This window comes from Ptychodera flava, chromosome 10 (assembly GCF_041260155.1).
Source record: "Ptychodera flava strain L36383 chromosome 10, AS_Pfla_20210202, whole genome shotgun sequence".
Classification (NCBI taxonomy): domain Eukaryota; kingdom Metazoa; phylum Hemichordata; class Enteropneusta; family Ptychoderidae; genus Ptychodera; species Ptychodera flava.
In genome coordinates, this window is record NC_091937.1 from 2,153,754 (window position 1) to 2,171,212 (window position 17,459).

General features: G+C 35.3%; 1 protein-coding gene across 2 annotated transcripts in view; it reads right to left on the minus strand.

Annotated features, from left to right (window-relative positions):
- LOC139141726 (transmembrane protein 135-like) overlaps positions 1 to 17,459 on the minus strand; it is a 151,835-nt gene that overhangs the window by 44,195 nt on the left and 90,181 nt on the right. For both annotated transcript variants that reach the window (XM_070711339.1, XM_070711340.1), the window contains 8 exons: positions 14,413 to 14,454; positions 13,887 to 14,015; positions 11,824 to 11,890; positions 8,607 to 8,774; positions 7,561 to 7,624; positions 7,025 to 7,101; positions 6,298 to 6,396; positions 4,914 to 4,981 (listed from right to left, as the gene is read on the minus strand). In XM_070711339.1, coding sequence (XP_070567440.1) covers positions 4,914 to 4,981; positions 6,298 to 6,396; positions 7,025 to 7,101; positions 7,561 to 7,624; positions 8,607 to 8,774; positions 11,824 to 11,890; positions 13,887 to 14,015; positions 14,413 to 14,454 — 714 coding nt within the window. The remainder of the gene's footprint in view (positions 1 to 4,913; positions 4,982 to 6,297; positions 6,397 to 7,024; positions 7,102 to 7,560; positions 7,625 to 8,606; positions 8,775 to 11,823; positions 11,891 to 13,886; positions 14,016 to 14,412; positions 14,455 to 17,459) is intronic.

Sequence of the window (17,459 nt, forward strand, 5' to 3'; positions counted from 1 at the left end):
TGGTAACAGTATTGTGTTAACCTTAACCCTGTTGGCATTTCTACCGTCTGCTAATCTGATTGCATTGATATACCAAGGGGAACCCTCGGTAAAATGACTGGGGAACCCTTGGTAACATTTACCTGCTTACCGCCTTTAACAAAAACACTGAGAAAGTGTGGCATGCTGGGAATTTTGACAGTGATTATAACATGCAGGGAATTTTGAAAGTGTGTATAGCATGTTAGGAACTTTGACAGTATGGCATGCTGGGAACGTTGACAGTGAGTATGGCATGCTTGGAACGTTGACAGTGTGTATGACATGCTGGGAACTTGAGAGTGTGCATAGCACTACTGGGAACTTTGACAGTGAGTATAGCATGCTGGGAACTTTGACAGTGATTATAACATGCAGGGAATTTTGAAAGTGTGTATAGTATGTTGGAAACTTTGACAGTGTGTGTATTATGCTGGGAACTTTGAGAGAGTGCATAGCACCACTGGGAACTTTGACAGTGAGTATAGCATGCTTGGAACTTTGACAGTGATTATGGCATGCTAGAAACTTTGACAGTGTGTATGGCATGCTGGGAACTTTGACAGTGTGTGGGAACTTTGACAGTGTGTGTAGTATGCTGGAAACTTTAACAGTGTGTGGTATGTGCCATGCCTTTATGGTGTGTATGGCATAATATGTGGCATACTATAGACTATGATGTACCAGGATGACAGATCTGGAGATGAAACTATGATATGTTGACAAAAATTGATATGTTTTACCAAATATCATGGAAATGGAAGACCTAAATCACAAAATCATTTCAAAAATCATATAAATATGAACAGAAAATACTGAATTGCTAGCCAGTAACCAAGTATTTCTTTTACTTGCACTATAATCAGCTGAATCAATGGTTCAAAATAATCTGTAAAGATTATCAAGGTAAAAATGATAAGAGTTCTAAATGGTTTTCCAACATTTCCATCAACCTAACAGGGACCAATAAAATGACAGTTTTACTGGCTGCAGCACATACAAACACTCCTCAACTTTTCACACCAGAAATTGCTCAACAGTGTCTCAACCCTGTCTTCAAATTCAGATATAAATACATACAACTCTGCTTATTTGAAATTCCATCACACAGTGTCTCTTTATACACATAGCACAGAATTTTCAAACCCTGAAAGAGAACCAACCACATAGGTTGGCTTTAGAGTACATTCTGCAAATATTCTTACAGAAATATGAAATACACATTAACACTTATAAGAAGTACCCTTTTCCCCAAAAAGATGTGTAAGAGTATCAATTCAATAAAGTACATGAAATTATAGGAACTTTCTTCACTCCAACTATCAGTTTCACTTCTCTATGATAAAGCATTAGATTTGACAGTAACTGTTTTGATGAACACATTATGAAGACAAAACAGTCATCTTTCCCAACATTAAAAATATAAATATAAAAATCTAAATATCTCCTTGATTTTTAAAAAGTTGGTAGTTTCATTTGCAAAGACCTAATCATAAATCAATAAATACTGATTTACTTTGCTGAAAACATCCAAATGCATTACTGGTAGAATTCTTCAATTTCTAGTACAACTTATTGTTCATGCATTGATATTGAATTCAATCAAAATCATCAGAAAAATTTGCAGGTCTTAATATCTTCAGAAATGAGAGTGAAAACAAAATTTTACAGTTTATGAAATTAACCAAGTCAAGACAGACTAGATCACCTGTGTACAAAGTATATGAATATGCCTTGGAAAGTTTTGGACAACTTATGGCATATCGATAAGTTGAAATAGTATTGATGAAATACAATGTATAGGATTTGTGTGAAGTACCATCTTTGGATTCTGTCATTAAACTCATAAGAATTCAAATTTTAGGTCCAACGGATGGACAAAATCCTATCTAATTACATCCAATTAATAAAAGAAACTTTCGTGGCAAAAAAAAAATCTATGGCATAAAAGTTGCAGCACATTTGTTTAAAGTATTTCCTCATTAATTTGTCACCAAAAAATCTTTTACCATTGGTCAAGTTTTTAGAAATTTGTTTACAAAGTTTCATCTACATCTGGGTGAAATACTATTCAAGAATTAACGAGAAACATGTATATTGAGGCCATCTAAATAACTGAAATTCTATTCGACATTGAGTCTTAGGATAGCGACACGGCTGCTGGGACAGCTTTCACTGTATATCAACTATTGAACCTCCTGAAATGATTACTGACATTATAAGCATGGCATTGAAAAAGTGGTCTTATTTCCATATTGACTCCTTTCAAAAATGTTGAAATTAATCTTCATAAGTATGGAATAATCTTGGACAGTAGTTTGCTTCCACTGTCAATGGAATAATTGATAAAAAGAATACAAAACTGCATACTGTATAATTACTGAATTGAGTGCTATTTACTTCACAGTGACCATTCTTACAAAGTTTTATCAGAAACTGAATGAAGATAAGTTGTTGACAGTATTGATGTACAGCTCTGACAATATTCATAGTACTTGATAAATTTATGTGAATGAAAGTGCAGCATATTGTACAAACTTGGTATCAAAGATTTGAATTTTCACAATGTTTGCTAATAACATGTAAATACTTTCACTCTCCACGCCATTAAAAATACTTTATCAAAATTTAAATTTAGAATTATTTCAGGCTGTACAATGTAAATGTGTACATTTATTTTTGTATTGAGTTCAATGTTGTAGGGTCTGGACCAATTGTTTTCAAATATTTTGGATCGTACTTTGGCCAGAAATCTGGATCCAGTTTAGCTGAGTCATATCCTATTCCATGAGCATCCATTAATCGACGGTTCATTTCTCGAAATCTGATGGGAAAATACACATCATACACAAAGATTTCAGTTGTGAAAAGAAATTCATTGATTTTGGGTGATATGTTTACTCTGAATGTTGTGACACCTAATGAAAACAGGTCACACTTTGAATAATATGTGAATTTCATATCATGACAATGAGGTAGAATGTTATAAATCAAAAAGTCTTGCCTAACAAGTCAAGAATATGCCACATTAAGTTGCATTTTGCCTCATACATTTTAGTTGCTTGGAAAGCATTTTGAAACAAGTAAGTACAAAATGAATGCAAAAGGTTCCCTGTCACATAACCCATGACACCATTGGTGCACTGTGATAAAACACATGACCCTTTTTGATGCACTTTAATACTAGAACCACCAATAACCCAAGGTCCACTGTAACAGTACCCATGATTCCTACGGTACACAATGACAGAACCCATAAATCCTACTGTGCATTGTAGGTTTCAGAACCCAGGACCCCAGGGGGCACTGTAACAGTACCCATGATTCCTACGGTACACAATGACAGAACCCATAAATCCTACTGTGCATTGTAGGTTTCAGAACCCAGGACCCCAGGGCACACTGTAACAGTACCAATGACTCCTATGGTGCACTTTCACAGATCCTACAGTATGACCCCAGGGTGTACTGTGACAGAACCCATTACCCAAGGTCAACTGTAACAGAACCCATGACTCCTATGGTGCAATGTGACAGAACCCATGACTCCTATGGTGCAATGTGACAGAACCCATGACTCCTATGGTGCAATGTGACAGAACCCATGACTCCTATGGTGCAATGTGACAGAACCCATGACCACAAGGTGCACTTTAACAGAACCCATGACTCCTATGGTGCAATGTGACAGAACCCATGACCACAAGGTGCACTTTAACAGAACCCATGACCAAAGGGTGTACCTTGACAAAGCCCATTATTCCAGAGTGCACAGTAACAAAACTCATGATTCCTACGGTACACTGTGATAGAAAGAATGACCCCCCTCCCCCCTGGGTTGACAGTGACAGAACCCATGACTCCTACCTGCACTGTGTGCATATGACACACTCCATAGAGTCCTACTCATGACCAAAGAACTTACAGGGATTAGATAATCTGAAAGCTGGGGTGACAAAGGATTTGAATCATAGGTTGATTGATACTGATGAACTCTTAGAGGTTATAAACGGCAAGCGAGGGTATTGGTTGCGGATATAAGACCTCTGGGGTGAAAATTAGCATATTTGGCAGGGAAATAATCACCGAGCGCAGCGAGGTGATTATTTCACCCAAATATGCTAATTTTCACCCCCAGAGGTCTTATATCCGCAACCAAATACCCGAGCGCACCGTTTATAACCTCATTATAATATGCTAAAGTTAAAAACAAGCGGGCAGTTTCGTTATTTAGGGCTGAAGTTGGAACGAGAGTTCAGGAGCGCTCAGCCTCATACAAACTCTAAAAAAGAACGTTTCAGAACGCGCGCGCGTGCACAGTTGAAGTCATAAAATACGGTGACGCAACGCATCGATATCGCGATTAGACATCGAACTTGAAGAATTTTACTGAAAAAAAAACGCTCAAAAAACTTTAAAAACTCATGTTGTTGTTACATAGCCTCTGCTCCTTACAGAAACTCTTCATTTGTTGTTCGTCAAGCTGCACTAGACTAAAATTTAACAATCAAAATCAATCTGAAGCCATAACTTGTTCGACATTATGGCGCATTGAGCTCTCAAGTGGGCGTTCGAAATTTGCGCGGGCTCAAAAATGTTACGCGGCGCGTAGGTCTTCTTGTTGAGAATATAAACCCCGGCTCCAGCCAATCAGATTGCCGGATTCCAACTAAGCATATTATAATCCCCATTACAACAGCTATCAGTGCCTTCTGACCATGAGAGACCGACAATATGAATGTCAGCAAATTTACCCCAAGTAGCAGACAATAATTTAATGTACATGTGTTCAATTCCAGTTTGTACATTTGGTTATACATGTACTTTTACTAGCAAATAGAATACTCATATTTAGATATTCTTATCAATGTGGTTGCTGTTATTTACCACCTTACCTGTTTCTTGTCAGTTTCAGCAAAAATGTCCAATATGCTGGCCGTAAATTGTGAGGTTCAAACACCGCCTAATAGAAAGAAATAAAAGCAGACAATTAATGTTACATTCATGTGCCACTCAGTAGAATCTTGTCATGATACAAAACATCACAAAATACTTTACAAGATTCTAATTTACTGCCTTTTTAGTTCCATTTACAATGCTACTGTTATATCGATGTACATATGTTCCGAGAATTTCAAAATTATTTGACATAAATATTTGGACAAGCCTCAGTCACAGATGCCACTGAATAATGGTTAATCTTGGGTAACTACGTTGTATCACCAATGACAGAAAGATCAACTGAACAAAGGTATGATAATCACTATTACATGTATGATAGTTTTAAAAGTAGACAAATTATATGTTATATTTAATGATAACAAAATTGTGGTTTACTGGATATGATGTTCTGTTGGGATCTAATCACACAGCTTAGATGTTATGACCAGATGGAACCATTATAATAACTTGTCTTACAGAAGGCTTGTCCCTTCTGACAACATGTGTATGGACAAGAGTTCCAAAGCTCACGGTGTGATGGTGAAGAAGTATGATATAAGATCTTCAATAGGGCTATTTGCAAATGATGTTATAGTTCTCTCATTAACATGCAAAAATAAATATTTTTCTGCAAATTTTGATTACAGTTTTGGAAATTACAAATACAAGAATAATGAAAGTTAACTTCCTAGGCGACTGTCAATGTTATGATGAACACTAGAAAAGACACCTAACAACGGCTCAGACTACAAGCTACAACAACAACCATGCATGAAACACTGACAAAATTTGTCTGCATTTCAAGCAGCAGTGTCTGATGACACACGTGTGCAGCTATATTTAGTAACAGACCGGCCACTGTGAACAGCCCTATTCATGAAGTGATATTACTAAAGGTAAAAATTACTTCTGCAATGGATACAAATGAATTTATAGTATCCTGTTGCACAACATATAATGATATATGACTTAAGGTAGTATGCGCCTTGAAAGTGAAAGACTTTTAACTTTTGCTCAAGGAATCTTTCAAGCATTCTCTTTCAAAATCAAGAATAAAATTGGGGGTCGCCGTGCAAATATTGGTACTAGAGAAACAAATTACCCCAAGATTTACTGATATTTGAAATTCAAAATGGCCACCATCCCTGTGTTAACTTTATGGAGAAAACTAAAATTTCCGATTTTTGAAAAACTAAGATGGTGAAAATTGTTTTTACACCAAGAGCTTTAAAATGAGCCCCCCAAGTGGTAGATCAGAAAAGAATTGTAAAAATTGAGAGTCCAAATATCTGTCCCTGAGGTGCATTCTACCTTAATGATTGTAATACGTTAACTTACAACATGAAGGACAAGTCCAGTTGCTAGGGCATACAAAACTGAGTCGCCATACTTCCATTTGGGTAACTTTCCAGAATCTACTCCTTTAAACCAGAGTACCTATAAATAATCAACAAATTCAACCTCTTACTTCCACTGGAAACTGCCATGCGGAAAGACCCATGGGGTAAAATCATATGATACACACAGTGATTGTATTACGGTAAATATATTGTGTTTCTATGACTTTTACCATGTCTGTGCACTTATGAAAAACTGCCTTTAAAACCATCTCTACTTTAATATCAGGATTATTTCTTTGAAGTTTTTTCACAATATAAGACTTAAATTAGCTTTATTTGTGTTGCCATCAGAACATGATATTTTCATAAGCACTTACAGGTACAAGCTCTGTCTTCTATTGAACATGCATGACATCTTTCCTTATTATTTCAGACATCAATGAAATTATTTCATTGATATGGATAAATATCTTGGAATGCGGTAATCCATGAAAACCAGACATTGAAGGTTCACAACTCACTGCTAGGTCCTTCACTTTATGACTATAGGATTATTACACATATGCAAAATGGCAAGGTCTTGAAACAAGATTACAAGAGCTTGTGATAATGAATTCTTCACCCAAAACATTTTATCAGAAATATTTATTTTTGTGTTTATGTGACTGAAGTACAAGCTAATTCATTTCAAGTATGATTATCCACTTTAACCTCTGACTTCTTACCTCAGCAAATTTTGAAGCAACATACAATGCAATGGAAGAACTTTTGTAATAGACCATAGACCATGCTGATATAAACCCTACATGCAAAAACAGAAATATTATGTATTGATTATAACAACTTGTAGATCAATGAAAAAGAATTTACAGTTTGTGTTAACATGATATCCTACAAGCTAAGAATGATTTAAGAAAATTACAAATCGTAAACGTTTGTGTGATTGTTGTAACTTACAAACTTGTTTGACTTCATGGAAATATTTAGGCAATCATTTTCAAGTTTAGTCATGATGTAGTTTTACACATGATGAGAGATTTTCTTCAACAACAACACAGTGATATCTGAAAAACACCCTTTGTGACTTTGTGATGTAAGAACTGTAAATATTACCCTGTAGAAGCCTCTATTTTAAAATATATCCATCAGTCAGCCACAAATTAATAGAGATACTTTCTTCTTATTATAGATTATTTTAAACATATACACAGATGACTCATAAGTTCCATCTGTATGTGTCCATATTGAATAGCTGTGTTACCTGCTATAAGGCCATGTTTACTGTCATCTTTGTTTCGAAGCCATCTCATCAGACAACAAACAGCCTGCACATAGGAAACAAATGAAGCTCATTGGACATTTAGTATAGTAATAACACTCTGCTAATGACTATCTTAGATAGTGATACAGTCGTAGGTTCTGCTGTGACTTGGGATATCACTCTATTGGCTTCACTCAAAATAAGAACATATCCATAGCCCTGTATTATTTTTATTACATCGAGGGACGATATTACATTTATGGATGATTTTCATTAAAATAATGGTTGGTATTATATTGTACAAAACGCAGCAAATGTAGTATTTCCATTTTCAAGGAAAGACTAGTTCCAAAAACATCACCTTCAAAATCAAATCTTTGAAACTGTGAATTTGTTTAAAAAAGGTTTGTCTCGAAACAGTGCGGTTTACAGAGCATCATTGCATTCTTTATAGCTAGAACCACATGTTAGCAGTGTTTATGAGACAAAGTGCTTATCTTTGGCAAACATGGATTTTAAAAGTTTGCAATTCATTTTGAACAATGTAGACAAACAAGAATTAAATTTGTCCTGTAATATTACACAAAGAATGGCAGCAATTCAGAAATACAACTTCCTTTTTTGACATCAATTCAAGCTGTATTTAGTTTTCTACATCACTCCCAGACACAAATTTGACAAACCAAGGTCAACACTGACATGGAACTCAGTGAACTATATTCTCTAAAGTTGCTATCTGGTTTGCTATTTATAAAAAATCAACTTCTTGGTAAGATTATGAAGAAACTAGCAAACTTAGATCCTTTAACTAAAGCATCATATGCTACTTTTGTCACAGTGGACTTATAGTACCATGATTGGCATGCTGCTATGATATTAATGCTTTCCAATGTACATGTACCTGTATAACCTGACACCCAAAGTCTTGATAAAGGTTGCATCTGGTCTGTGAAGACAATTACTGATAGTATCTATGGTACATCTGGTCTGTGAAGACAAGTACTGATAGTATCTATGGTACATCTTGTAAACTTGATGATACTTACTCTGAATAAACTTGAAAAAAGACCCAAGAAAAGTCCAAGATTCAAGTTGTTTATATTAAAAAAGGCTTTGTAAAGTCTTTTAGGCTGCTTAAATACAGAAAAAAGTGCACTGACAAACTTGATGGTAGCTTGGATACCGTAACCAAGGACAAAATTCCTGAAGAAACCCTGTAATGCAATTAAAAAATGTAAACAGTTGATAAGATAGCATTAACAATTTTGATATGCTTGATCAAATCAAAAAAGAATTGCTACTGAGTTGAAAACAAAACATACATGCTCTTTTCCAAAGTAGTGATTTTGCTAATACTTAATATCACAATAGGGCTGTCCACAGCGATGTAAAAGTGACTTTTCAATCTTTATAGTAGATAGATGTTTGATAAAGATACACTCCTCATTGTCACATGTGTTGATAGACTCACTGCATGCTGCACAGTACAATAAATTACCCACAATGCTGTTCGATTTGTACCAACGACGTTAGTTTTCTTATAACTTTTTCAGTTCTGTATAAAAGCAATAATGTGAAGTCTCACGATAATTGATTAATTATATTTATTAAAAGTACGTTGAAATATTGTAGTATAAATTTCAAAGAAACCATTAAATAACCATAAAAGTCACATTCTTCAGGTACTACAAATGTCACAGTTTTGGGAAGCAAGTTATTACCAACTGAAGGGGTCATTCTCTGAAAATAGTTAGCATGTAAATTTCTTTTGTCTTTTCTATTTGGAAAAAATCAATATCCTTTTGTTTCATAAAACAGGTGCAACTAGTCTCCCTACTTTCCATTACTTTATTCTGTATGGCTGAGGACACGATCAGTGGAAAATTTACAAAAATCGTTTCTCTTCTCTCAATCAAGCACAATTTTTCTTAATCCTTTAAATGGGAATTGAGAAGAAAGGTGTTTTTAAAAGTACGTTCTCAGAATTTTACAAGTGGTCCAGGAATTTGTCTACACATGGGAGACATGGTAGACTTCACAGGGGAATCTACGTTGGTACAAATCATGATGTATTGTGGGAAATCTCTAGTACTGTGCGCTGGCTATGTGAACAGCGCCCTGCATCATACTTTGTGCTAGGGTGCAGTGGTGACCCTTGACACAGGTCACAGTCAAGACCCCTGCCAGCATGCGGAGGATGCTATCAAACACTGTACTATGTTTCATCCCAAACAGAAATATACTGATGGGTTTGAACTTATTTTCAAATTCTAAATTTATCTCAATATCTTTATAACTTCATTGATTGCAAACTCAATCAAAGAGACACATTTGAAGCTGGAGTCATGATGTGGGATTAATAGAATCCCACACCCCAACGGGTTGGGATGGAATGTCTCACACGAGTTGGGGAATTCTGTCTCACACTCGCCTTCGGCTCGTGTGAGACAGAATTCCCCAACGAGTGTGAGACATTCCATCCCAACCCATTGGGGTGTGGGATTATTTTTCTCACGTCCCTCCAATATCTTTAGAAAATTGCATTTTATTGTGGTAGGTTTATACTATCAAAAACCAGCACACGATTGCACTTGTTTCATTTATATCATTCCGCAAAGAAAAATGAAGTTCCGTTCATTGATGAGCATATCAAACACGTTAACATGTATATTACCGATATGACAATTTTGTTTTGTTGGTCAGCCACAAAATTCTCCAGGTCATCTGAGGAAAATGTTGCGAAACAGCTCTGGTGGCCATCTGTTGATGACATGGCGTGAAAGCTGTCGTCTGCTACAGCCTCGTGTGCAAATGGCTCGCTCATCGAAGTCTTTCGCTAACTGTATCGCTGTCAAGTCAGTTCCTCTCCAGAAAATATGTCGACGAGCGTAAATAGCCGATAGGTTTGTAATGGCCTGAATTCTCCCGTTACAACATAAAAGCGGTCATCCTCCATGTATTTGTTGCCGACGCCGCGCTGACCGTACTCAAATCTAGAACAACCTGTTCACTCTGCGGTTCAGTCGTCTGTCCCCTATAGTGCCAGTTGTACATTACGCGATGTTCTATTCGTCAAATAATTCGTACAGTGAACTAGGCGCTGAGCAGAATTGACCAATCAACATACGTTTCACATACGAGGTGCTCGGTCGCGCAACAATACAGAGTGTGAGAACAAATTGTTCTCACACTGTGTTCTCACACTCCCAGCGCACTGGGGACGTGAGAAAACGCACTCATGAGCATTGTGGGATTGCAATGGTGGTGACTATGCCATCAAGAATATTATTCTTATTGTTATGTAGTGATGCATGTGTATCAGTGAGCAGCTTGCTGCTATCTCTGCAAGCTATTAAGTTGATTAGGTTCATTATTTTGGAAGCTCTCTCTATTTTCTTTATCCTTTTATTAACAGGACAAAGATCAGAATGAATACAAATGCATTTCATGACAAAAGATCACACCAGTCCTCCACTCCATTATACAAAGATTACAGAGACTCTGTCAGCAAAGTTTATGATAAAAACCTTACAGGTTGACTGCAGAACTAATTATCATGTTTTTCAAAGTAAACAATATATTTGACTGCTATGAACTTTGATCCCTTTTCTTTCAACAACAATTGTATGTTCTTACATTCCTTTTTAAATTAATACTATTGAAATGTGATGCATTGGTATTACTGGTATGGTTTTACTACTGTGCAATCACACAACTACAATGTACACAGGATTGATGGCATGGGAAATAAGGGCAGCACAATCCATGCAAGAAATACTGCTACAGGTGGTAATTAAAGGACTCTTTACAACCTCTGTCTACCTGTATACAACTATAAGATAATTAGACAACTCTGGTGTATTAAGCACTGCTTAATTGCATTTAACTGTAAATGTAATCAACTGCATTACTTTCAAACACTTTACATTTTATCATTACCAGTAGCATAAATCAATATTCAATGTCTACATTCTGAGTAGCACATGAAACCCTCTCTGTGATTGGTAGATCAGTTGATGGCAACGTGTACACATTTCTGCACAATATACACAAACTTGGATTTTATTTTTGTTTTTTAACATAGAACTTTGCCACAGTGATTTTGTTAAGAGTATGGTTTTGTCTTTCATTTTCAAAGTTTGCATTGATAAAAAGTATCTACTGTTATAGCAAAATAACGAAAACTATAGGTAAGTCTTCCTTTCCTTATTTTTGAAACAATATTTGAAATGCCATTTGCAAGTTGTAGTTTCATTTACCTACCTTGAGTGTGTAGTGTATACAGCCATGTTTGTGTTGACAGCATTCATGTTTTACACCATTCTTACACCTAGATAGAGAGAGAATATCTTTTAACTGCACAAGCAAGTCAGACAGCAAACCTTCAAAGTCATGTTAATCCAAATGGCAGCTTAGTAAAGTCTTTACATTGGAAACCATTTGCCAAAGATTGGGATCTTTTCATGTACAACCAAACCTATGTATAGTGGTTACCCTCTACATATGAAAGTCTTCCAAAATCTTAGTAGTTTTTTTGTCCCAAAAACAGAACCCATCGTCCCGCATTCTTGTGTACTGCGAGTCACCTCTGGCGCACTCAAAAGTCGACTATGTTGGGTGTAGTCTACAAGTAATATCTGTTACTGATGATGAACTTTGTTTTGCATAGTTATTTTGAGGCTTATACTTAAGTACTTTCAGAACTATACCAAACTAACTATACTAAATGCAGCACTTGATATCATAACTTGCTTCTAGTCCAACTGAGCTCTTATTGGCGGTAGATATGGTATACAGCTACAATTGCCAGAAATTCAAGCATCGCAACGTGGTCCTGGTAGCTTAAATTTTGTTCTGTGAAACTCATTTGTTACAAAATAGTACAAAATTTGATCGACAACTGACGCATCTTGTCCCCAAAATGTGCAAAATATCGCCAAAAATAAAGGGTAGTGGGACACAGTATCCCCATTCTCGCGAGCCAGAGCAATAATTTCCGCTCCGCTGACCTCCGCAAAAATCAAGCTGAGCTGTTGCCGTAAAGAGGCGCGTGGTTTACGACGATGCAGTGTCCCCTGTTTTAAAATTCCTGGCTGCAACACTGGTTTAATGCTGAACACTATTCATGTAGAAATGTGTAAAACCAATTAAAATGAAATAATCTATCTGTCATTATTCCTTGTCATTGAGTCAGCAATGTTGAACATCAAATCAGGCTGAAGAGCTGTAACATGTACAATCTCATGGGATGATGAAGATCTCACCACTCTGTGAGGCTGATCAATAAAGGCTGGTTTGACTGTACCTAAAGAGGCAGGTTTTATTAGCTCTATCTCTGAACAAATTGATCAGCTGGACAAAACTTCAAAAGAACAAGACCAGACTAACATGACATAAATAGCACGCCAATGTCAACAAGTGCAAATGTGAGAACAAGGTATAAAGCACTGCCACTTAAAAAGTTCTGAAACAATAAATAATGAACAGCAAACATTTCAAAAAGATTAAATTCTTCTCAGTATCTTGAAAAGTTTAACAAGACCAGCGCTAAATGCAAACACTTTCCATAATACAACACGTGGAACACAAATATAAATTTTGATTTTAATAGTTTCCTATCTGTAATTACATGTGTCTATATAGATTTTGATCATAACATCACATTACTTATTTGCTGTGATATCACATCGGTGCTGTTGCTTATCGATCACACTCAGGTCAAGGGTCATTACCACACAACCATTGCAAGCCACCACATAGACTTTTTTGCTTGTTTTCTACGATACCAATCAGCGTCGCTGATTCAGCTCACAAAATAATAAAATAGATTAATCTTTGAATAGATCAACCTGTACCTACTGTATCACTGACTATCTACGACTCATTTCCTACTTCTGCTAACTATCTTGACTGTGACAAAATGTATTTTCAACCATTTTTCGGAGAGCAGTTGATGGTTTCTGCTCGAATATGAACTTTTGACCTCCAATGTATTCAATACATGAGGGCAAACGTCGCATAAATCGTCAATGGCTCATAGGAAAATGGTTGAAAACACATGTTCTATTGTAGCTAGCAGGAGTAGAAAATGAGTCATAAATAGATGGTACAAGTTGATTTATTCAAAGACTAATATATTTCATTATTTTGTGAGCTAAATCAGCAACACCGATTGGTGTCGTAGTAAACTACCAAAAAAGTCTATGGGGTGGCTCGCAGCGGTTCTGTTGCAATGACCCTTGACCCAAGCATGATCGATATACCACAGCACTGCTGCCATATCACAGCTAATTACATCATAAGACAGAAACATCCATAAGACTTACATCATCACATCCAAGATTTGTTGCATTGCTGGCGGCAATCTTCCTTTTGGTCCCTGTGGTCTTGCATTGTTTGTATTACTGTCTTGAAGTTTACTTTCTGGATGTAATTCTGATGAGCCAAATATAAACCTGTAAGGCAAAGTCAATAATACTATTATGAAAATAGTTCCTTCAGTACATATAAATTCAAAAAGAATATTCAACCATGTGTCAAGAAATTGTCAAGAATTTCAGTGTTGTAAATCTTACTTTTTGTAATGAGTTGAATTGTTTTAAATTAATTTTACAAATATATATGTCGGAAAAGCAAACAGCTAATTCAAATGGAAGAGAAGATATTTGTTATTGTTAAGCTCTTCAATTAAAAGCAAAATTATTTGCATTCTCTTGTTGTAATCTTGAAGTAATCATGGTTTTACTTTCAATATTACACTGAGGGATACCTAGTGAAGAAACCAGCATAATAATGAATTAGTGTGAACAAATTGTGTCTTGATTCTGGTCATTTGATGATAAAATTACTTACTTTAAGGCTGATTCAGAGTTTTTGTCCAGACCATCTTTCATTCTTAAAGAAAACAGTAGGCATGTAATTAGTATTATTGTATTAAAAATTCAAACATTGTAATTTGACTATGAAGTACAACAAATCAAAATAATTACTGGGTAAATAAAGTGTTATACAACAAACAATCTCATGCACCTATCCTTTGTTGATGTCACAATTTGGAGTTTGTAGATAATTGGCAGAGTTTTATCATTTTCATTAAAGGACAGAAACAAATTACAATATATACAAAATGGGAAAAAATATCATAAGCTAAAAACATAGACAGTAGAGAAACCTGACATGTGGTAGATGTCAAATCTAACCGATTCATTGACAAAATATTGTCAAAATATTGAGAACAACATTTAATACCGTACCTACGCTGTCAATGTCTGCATACTATTTAGAATACATAACAAAAATGATGAATTTCATTTTTTTGCTTTAGTGCATTAATTTCTTCTTTATTTTATTGAGGAAATTGAGAATCTCTGAGATAGGTGGCATCCAGTGATATACTGCCCTCTATCAGTAAATAATGGAAAATTCATAAAACCATTGACAAGACGGTTTACAATGGAGCAGAAGACCAAGATATTCTTTGTTCAAAGTTGTAACACAATGCTAGTGTTTGATGCCTCCTTAGCTAGAGAAATAACAGGCTTTTAAGAATAAGCTGAACCACATCATGGAAAATGCATTGTTTTTATTACCGACCTGTTGTACTATTCAGATGCAGACTGGGTAAACATGTACATATCAGGTGATAAACTGTACTGTAACATTCTCTTTGTCCATATGTGTACGTTTAGTGTTTTTATCAAGATGACATTTAACATTGTCAACATGCAAGTACCTTCTGCAGTTGACACAATACACTTTGATATCAAGTATCAATGTCATCTCTAAAACGGTCAGACATCTTCTGTGTTAAAAATGACATTTGTTCGTCCATATCAAGGTAACTACTTCTGAATTTCGATTGTCTTGATGAAACCCATAAAATCAATAAGATGAAGGACTCATATCAAGCAGATGTTAGTACTAAGTCCTGGTAGAATGCGACTTGGGGACAGATATTCAGACTCTCAAACTTTTAAAATATATTTTTGGTATACATATAGGGATAGCATCCATTTTGAATTTCAAGTATAAGTAAATATCTGCTGCTTTTTTTCTCTAGTACCAGAGTTTGCACAAAGACTCCTTATTGTGATTTTTGATTTCTGAAGGGCATAGTTTAAAGCTCCATTGAGGAAAATTTGACAAAAGTCTTCTCAATTTTGAGGAGCAAACTACATTAATAAATATGTTTATTTGTATAAAAATAATTCATCAGCAAATGGAGCTAGATCTAGTATGATTTATGTTAACCTGTCAGTATTACTGATCCTATCTGTTGTAAACAACAGTTTTTATGTTATCTCCCTTGCAACTAAATTCTGTATATTAAGTCAATATGTTCTGTAAACCATATATATGTCTCTACTACTTTCACAAATTTTTTAGCAATACCATAATTATATAGAATGTAATTACATGTATTTTATCTGCAGTAACAGACAGTAACAAAAATTCTAAGCATAGACAGAGAAGCTGAAGAAGGTAGCGATGTGACATGGGGAGTGTTCAACTAAATCAATTTATATAGCACCGATTATACTGTCCAGTGTCAGAGGTGATATAAATCACAAAAGAATGGTTTTTGTATTTCAATATTTCATGTATGTAGATTATTAATTTTCGTAATGATACAATAAAAAGCATTCTTTTGTAGCACTATTGACCCACTAGCAGCCTTGTAAAATATTTGTTTGTGTTTAGTTCCATGTCTCCTAGTCTCAGAAAGGAATTATTACAAGAGCGCCCTCTACTGGTCACTGTTATTCAGGTACATGATGATTGAGCAACAAAAACTATATAATCAAATAATCACACAATATTTAAAAATATATCATGTTCTGGTTTTTATTTGAAAGTTATTCAAGTTTTAAACACAGCAGACTTATATCCAACAGACCCCTGACATGAGATTACCAAAAATGGATTGTCAAATGTACTAGTATTATACTATTGGCACTATACTTGCTCTGAATAACATACCTGTTTGTTAGAAGTGATTACAAATGTTTTTGTAATCTCATAGACCAACTATTGAAAGCAGTGCAATTACACAAAACAAAACTGGTCAATGGACAAATACCAAAATTCATGTGAACATTTACTCTATTGGTAGGCTTGCCAACAGTTGAATGACATAAATGCACATGCTAATATATACACAAAGAATGTCACAGCAACTTTTTGAATCAAAGGCACAGCACCAATTATTGTTATGAATATTCCTATCAGCCAAGATTGTGTACAGTCACTTGTCAAATTCTACACATGAAATCTAGCAGTGGGCTAGAAAGTTAGAGTCATCAGGCAGAGAAACTGTCATGTTATTGAATTAATAGTCAAGTCTTTGGATGTCACATTGTCATCAGAAACCAGCACAGCATGTGAAACACTTAAACATGACAATTTTTACCGACATTTTCTGATAAAAAATGTCTTTTCCATATGAATATTGAGTAAAAAAGTCATAAATTTTATTACATTGCCGTGTTACCAGATAAATATATTACCAGATTTGCAAGTCAGTTTACAAGGGCAACTAGAGGGTATGGTTTAAACTGTAAATACAATTGTAATGTTTAAACACAGTCCTGAGTGTCCCATCCTCTGTAAAAAAAACTTGTCAGATAGGTTTTTGTTCTTCTTTAACAAAAAAGACAAAATGAAGCAAAATAAGATAGCAGTAAAAAAAGTTCAGTAAAAACTTTGACGTTTTGTATCACACACGGTGTAAAGTGTACAGTGTGTGTGAAAATACTTGTCAGGTGGAACAATTTCTGAGTTGAAGTTAGTCAAAGAACATGGAACATAACAGTATGAGTTGAAAGTCCTCATTCTGTGTTGAGATTGAGTAGAGTTATAGCTTTTAACAGTCAGTGCTGGAAGTATTACTTTAAGCATTT